A 6,968-nucleotide genomic window follows, 5' to 3' on the forward strand; every position below is an offset into this window, starting at 1 on the left:
ACCTTGCTTTATTTCTCACAACAATTCCAGATTCATCAGTTTTGTTTTTAAAGATCCATTTGGTTCCAATAACATTCACATTATCAAGTTTGGGAACCAAATCCCACACATCATTCCTAACAAATTGTTCAAGTTCCTCATACATCGCATCAACCCAAAATTCATCTTTTAAGGCTTCATTTATATTTTTGGGTTCAATGAGTGAAACGAAACAAGAATGGCTTACATGAGATTATACGGAAGTCATGCATACTACACCCATCATTTTCCGATAATCTACCTTCTCCTTTCTTCTAGTTTGCATTCCTCCAAATGCTTCTCCAATGATCTGAGATGATGGATGATTTTTCTGAATCTTACTGGGAATATCAAACCCTTCATTGGTTACATAATCATCATTTACAGTGTACTCTCCTGGTTCATCATTTGATTCTGCCAGTGCAGGTGTTGTCTCAGATGTTACAACACCGGGTGCAACATCTGTGTTAGGCTGTGTCTCACTTACGTTCAGTAGCCCATCAATATCATCCTCGATTTTTTTTCCCGTTAGATCTGCAAGATCATCGAAAACAACGTTAATAGATTCCATAGTCGTTCTTGTTCTGAGATTATACACGCGATATACACGACTATTGGATGAATAACCAAGGAATAAACACTTGTCACTTTTAGAGTCAAATTTTGCAAGATGGTCTCGGTCATTCAAAACATAACATACACACCCAAAAACATGAAAAGTACTTCAGGTTTGGCCTCTTTCCCATTATAATTTCATAGGATGTCATAGTAGAACCACTCCTTAAGTACACGCGGTTTGAAATATGACAGGCTGTGTTTAAGGTCTCGGCCCAAAATCGTTTTGAAATATTCTTTGAACTCAACATGACCCTTGCCATTTCTTGCAGTGTCCTATTCTTCCTTTCGGCTATTCCATTTTGTTGAGGAGTCTTATGGGCCGAAAATTCATGATTTATCCCTCTCTTTTCACAGAATGATATAAAGTCTGAGTTTTCAAATTCCTTACCATTGTCGGTCCTTATCTTACCAACCCTCAAATCATGTAGATTAGTAATCTTAGCATGTAATTTCTTAAAAACAGTAAATTTGTCGGATTTTTCTCTAAGAAAACTTACCCATGTAAAACGAGAGAAATCATCCACACAAACACATGAATACTTCTTACCTCCAAGGCTTTCCACTTCCATTGGACCCATAAGATCCATGTGCAAGAGTTCAAGGCACCGTGTTGTCCCAAAGTGTTGCAACACTTGATTGGAACACGTGTTTGCTTACCCTTTTGACATGCACCACAAACATACAAAATTCCAGAAGATAAATTAGGCATACCTCTTACAGCATCGTACTTACCAAGGTTCTTCAATGTCTTGAAGTTTGCATGACCCAATTTTTGATGCCACAAGTTTAATTCACTCACCTTTGAATGATTGCACACAAGGTCCTCTCCAAGTTGATAACAGTTGTCAGCAAACCTTGTACCTGTTAAAATACAAGTATTAGTGTCATCAAAAACTTCACAAATTTCTTTATCAAACTTAACATGTAAACCATCATCACAAAGTTGGCTTATGCTTATTAGGTTTGAGTTAAGTCCCTCGACATGAAGCACATTGTGTAGGTTAGGCAATCCATCAATATTCAAGGTCCCTTTTCCAGCAATTCTTCCTTTAGCACCACCACCATACGTCACATGACCACTTCTTAGTTCAACATAGTCAATCAGATGGACTTTAGAACCTGTCATGTGGCGTGAACAACCACTGTCAAAGTACCATATTCCTGCAATGTTAGTCTTTAGTGAAGTATAGATAACAGAACATTGAATATTGGCTTTTGGCACCCAAACCCTTTTTACCGACGGTTTTCTATTGGCAGTGTTGCGCCGGGTGTTGTACAATACCTAAGGCAACACCTATTCAGATTCTCATCTCTTGTAGTCATCTCTCAATTTAAAATAGTAGGGTTTGATATGTCCAGGTCTAAAACAATAGTGGCAGATAAAGTGGCGTTTCCTGGACTTGGACTTCTTGGTAGATATTTGCCTTTTTGATGAAACACCTTTTTCAGTGTGTGAAGTATTCGAGATTTCAGCACTTCCTTTGACAAATACAGTTGGTTTTCTTTCAGTGTTGGAAGACTCTCCAATTTCAAACTGGTGATTCGTATAACCAAGTCCAGCTTTGTCATTCTTTCCAATCATCAAGAGTGAGTCAAGTTTAGATGAACTTGAATTAAGCTTCGCAAGAATCTGAGTTGCTTTTCCAAGCTCCTCCTTGACTTTGCATAATTCCAGATTTTTCTTACTTAAGATTACTTCAAGTCGAGATACTTGTGACTTCAGCTCAGTGTTCTCTTTGGAGAGAATTGCATTCACTTTATTTCTTTTGATCCAGTCTTCATACAATTCTTCATACATTGTCTGCACACTTTCCAGAGTGACTTCATCATCATCTTCTTCTTCTTGGATTTCAGACTGACTTGTTTCACCAAGGGTTGTAGAGTTAAGACACACTGAGTTTGAAGAGATGTTGCGACCAGGTATTGCAACACCTGTGGCAACACGAAAAGGATTGATCTGAATTAAATATTTCTCCTTGACCACAGCAGACAACGATGTGTGATTTTCAGATTTATTTGATCCTTGATCATCATCAGACTCTTCATCACTCAAAGTGACAGCCATGCCTTTGTTTCTCCGAAGTCGATTGGCACACTCATTGGCATAGTGTCCAAATCCAGAACACTCTCTGCATTGTACTGAGTCCAAATTTCTGGCATTTGATTGGATTTGCAATTCAGTTTTTGGTCGAAATTGTTCTTTCATAGGAGTAAACTTTTGAACTTTTGCAGAAGTGATGATGTTGGGCAGCACAGATTTTCGTCCAGTATTCTTCTTCTCTCTCATTTTCTTCAAGTAATCACCAAATTTCTTAGTAATTAGAGAGATATAATCTTCACCCAAATCAGACTCATTCACTTCCTGAGATAGTTGAAGGATTTCATCATAAGAGCCGGTTGAAACTTCAAGGGCTATTGTTTTCCCTTTATCCTTCTTTTGTAAATCAAGATTCATTTCAAAAGTTCTGAGAGAACTCATTAATTCATCCAGATTGATTTTGGAAGTGTCTTTAGATTCTTCAATTGCACAAACTTTGACATTAAATCTCTCAGGGAGAGATCTTAAAACTTTTTTCACCAATCTTTCATTGGGCATGGGATCTCCAAGACTGTGAGCTTCATTAGAAAGTTGTCTCAAATGGCTATCATACTCAAGAATAGACTCCTTGTCCTCCATCCTCAAGCTTTCAAATTTTGATGTCACCATCCTTAGCCTAGTTTTACGCACGCTCTCGGATCCTTCACAATGTTTCTGAAGTAAATCCCAAGCTTCTTTAGCACAGACAAAATTGGTGATTAAATTAAACATCCTTGTGTCAACAGATGAAAATATAGCATTGAGAGCCTTGGAGTTAAAATTTGAAGTTTGCACTTCATGGATTGTCCATGTACTTTCAGGTTTGAGCCGAGTGTCTCCATCGACATCCTCGATCTTTGGTGGGCTCCAACTATCAAGTACACGTAGCCAAGCTCTTTCTTCAATAGATTTTATAAAGACCCTCATCTTTACTTTCCACAATGCATAATTTGATCCGTCTAACACGGGAGGTCTAAACACAGTTTTTGTTGATGCTTCCATTTTCTCCTGTGAAAACAAAACAAAACAGGATCTCACTTAGTAGCGTCAAGTGGAAGCTCTGATACCAATTGAAAGTTCTGTTCCCACAGTGTGAGAGAGACGAGGGTGATTATTGTGTGTATCAGAATGTAGGTGTTGTGCGTAGGTGTTGTAAAACCCACAACAACATGCAGAGGAAATTATAGTTTAACACACTAGAACGCAACTTCAATGATAACAATACGAGATATAAATTATGCACAAGTATAAAATACTTGTGCGGTGCCTCAAGGCAAAATAATTCACTAGAATAACTTGTAAGTTTACAAAAACCAATACTAGTGAGAGAATAAAACAACTCCCTTATTCTGGCGAGTAACACATTGCATCCTAAACCTCTAACAAACCGTATAACCAAAATACATAGTATGCATCAATTGAGAAGTGAAAAAGTCTTCAAAAATCAACGCACTAATCAAAACAGTGATTAGGTGTTGTCTTCAAATATGGTGAGCACTTCACAGCAACTCTTTATCAACGACGCGAGATTGCTTCAATCAGAAAACCTTTCTTCGTCCCAAAAATACGTATGTATCTCCCTTCCCTTTTTTTACTATCTCATCTTCTCTCCTCCTTTTTGTTAAACATAGAAAAAGCAATTTCATGAGGAAACAAACTCTTAATCATATCTTAAAGATTATATCATATCTCAAGTATATTATTAACTCATATCTTGAAGATGTTATTAGTCATATAAGTATACACGAGATCATAGTTTAGAAAAGCAAAAAGTATAAAAGATATTTTTTAGAAAAAAAGGAAGTAATTCAAAAGGAAATATATCAAAGAATAAAATTCCTTTCAAACTCCAATTAGTATCACTAGCTCATACGTCCTAAGAACAAACTTGGTTAGCTCTAGTACGGATCTCAACTTCTCCAGATGCTATCAAATCAATAATCTCAACTTCTCGAATTAATTTCAATTGAAAATGGAATTTTGCGGAAGCACCAACAAAATTGATAATTGAATGTAGTTTTGAAAAGAACCACCACACATCATGTACCTCTTAGAAACTGTAACTAAAGCAAATTGTGACATATGAGAAAAACAATGAACATAATAAGGATGCAAATTAACAACCTTTAAGAAATAAATTTTGACATCCATTTCATTGACCTCGTGTATTGCTAGCACCATCATAACCTAGCCCACTTAAATTTTCAACAAAAATATTGTATCGATTCAATACATCATATATCTCTTTTTTTAAAGTCAATACATTCGTATTTTCAACATTCACAACTTCAAACAAAAGTTCTCTTATGAACCCATTCCGATCCACAAATCTCAAAATTATAGCCATTAAATGTTCTTTATTGCATCCATCAACTGATTTATCAACAAGATTACAAAACTTGGCATCACTGATTTCTTCACGAATTTTTCTCTAAAAATATCAGCAATAATCTTCAAACTTTCATGTTGAATTAATGGTGATGTATACCTAGCATTTTTTTTGCCTTCTCTAAAACAATTTCATCAATTTATGGATTCTTTCTTCCTAGTAATTTCATCAATTCAATATAGTTTCCTCAATTGGTAGAGTCAATTGATTCATCATTACATCTAAAAGCACATCCTCTTGTATTGCCGAAAACCTCACATTTTCTATAGATGCTTTTAAAGGCAACCGAATTTTGCTCGATTTCCATGGAAGATTGTTCTTCTATCCTTCTATCATTGTGTTGATCCAATTTTTTTAAGTCTGTCCATTTTCTCATAGCAAAACTATGTCTTGAGTTTCCTTTTCATTCATGTCGTTTGAATGGCTAATTTTTACATTTTTACAATGATTGTATCAAGTTGTACTCAATTATTGTCAAAGATATAACTCGAGAAACAAAATGCACTCTCTTTCTGTCTAGAAAACTCGATCCATGGATATTTTAAGAACAAAGTGGACTAATTAAATCCGCGATTTTGACCCGCACAATCGTTAGAGGATAATCATACACAAGTTGACTCTGTCCTTTATCAATGTAGGCTCTTCTTATATATCTCATCATGTATCTCAATTGGATAATGTGATATTGGAATATGTTTTTCCAGAATCTGAGGTATTCTTTTCGATTGGCTTGACATTCACTTCATTACAAATTCTGGGTCTTTTATTCTCCGGTGGTGATGTTAGAGTCGAAATAGACGAGTGATGTGGATCATTTGGATTATTTGTTGATGCATCATCCTTCTTATTAAAAAATAAACAATATTAATATTTTTCATTACAAGCTACCTCTAACTAAAACCTAATAATAATATTTATTTTCAATTGAGAAATAAAATGTTGTCAAATTAAATAAATAATTTCAGAACGTTAACATAAAAATCACAAATAAAAAGGAACAAAAAAAATGCATCTACAAAAGTTTTCCGATGATCCGAAAACTTTTGTAAAATGTGTATATTATGTGAACTATATATATAAACTCCTTTCTAAAAGTTTTATTTATTCTTGAGAATATAATTATTACTCAAATCACAACATATATTTAACAATGGAGCTTAATATTTAATCAAAATCAGAAAAACATTTTTATAATCTTCACCCAAATCAGAATCATTCACTTTCTTAGATAGTTGAAGGATTTCATCATAAGAGTCGATTGAAACTTCAAGGACTATTGTTTTCCCTTTATCCTTCTTTTGTAAATCAAGATTCTTTTCAAAAGTTCTGAGAGAACTCATTAATTCATCCATATTGATTTTGGAAGTGTCTTTAGATTCTTCAATTGCACAAACTTTGACATTAAATCTCTCAGGGAGAGATCTTAAAATTTTTCTCACCAATCTTTCATTGGGCATGGGATCTTCAAGACTGTGAGCTTCATTAGAAAGTTGTCTCAAACGGCTATCATACTCAAGAATAGACTCCTTGTCCTCCATCCTCAAGCTTTCAAATTTTGATGTCACCATCCTTAGCCTAGTTTTACGCACGCTCTCGGATCCTTCACAATGTTTCTGAAGTATATCCTAAGCTTCTTTAGCACAGACAAAATTGGTGATTAAATTAAACATCCTTGTGTCAACAGATGAAAATATAGCATTGAGAGCCTTGGAGTTAAAATTTGAAGTTTGCACTTCATCGATTGTCCATGTACTTTCAGGTTTGAGCCGAGTGTCTCCATCGACATCCTCGATCTTTGGTGGGCTCCAACCATCAAGTACACGTAGCCAAACTCTTTCTTCAATAGATTTTATAAAGACCCTCATC

The 6,968-nt window shown here is 35.2% G+C and overlaps 1 protein-coding gene across 1 annotated transcript; it reads right to left on the bottom strand.

The window, feature by feature from the left end:
• Positions 1-232: 232 nt before the first annotated feature.
• Positions 233-6,670, bottom strand: LOC140839173 (uncharacterized). The gene is made up of 4 exons (XM_073205804.1): positions 6,287-6,670; positions 2,077-3,721; positions 1,348-1,797; positions 233-552 (listed from the first exon to the last, which is right to left on the bottom strand). Exons 1-4 carry the CDS (start codon positions 6,668-6,670, stop codon positions 233-235), a joined length of 2,799 nt encoding a protein of 932 aa, XP_073061905.1.
• Between the last annotated feature and the right edge of the window lie 298 nt (positions 6,671-6,968).

This window comes from Primulina eburnea, chromosome 8 (assembly GCF_022965805.1).
Source record: "Primulina eburnea isolate SZY01 chromosome 8, ASM2296580v1, whole genome shotgun sequence".
NCBI lineage: Eukaryota > Viridiplantae > Streptophyta > Magnoliopsida > Lamiales > Gesneriaceae > Primulina > Primulina eburnea.

What these genes read in the sequence shown, in the direction of transcription:
- LOC140839173 (XM_073205804.1), bottom strand. Translation starts at nt 6,670, where the DNA reads ATGGTGACATCAAAATTTGAAAGCTTGAGGATGGAGGACAAGGAGTCT. An exon ending in TGGGTGAAGATTATAAAAAT is followed by an intron (nt 3,722 to 6,286) that starts GTTTTTCTGATT and finishes TTGTTTTCACAG; the next exon opens with GAGAAAATGGAAGCATCAAC. An exon ending in TACTTCACACACTGAAAAAG is followed by an intron (nt 1,798 to 2,076) that starts GTGTTTCATCAA and finishes CTAACATTGCAG; the next exon opens with GAATATGGTACTTTGACAGT.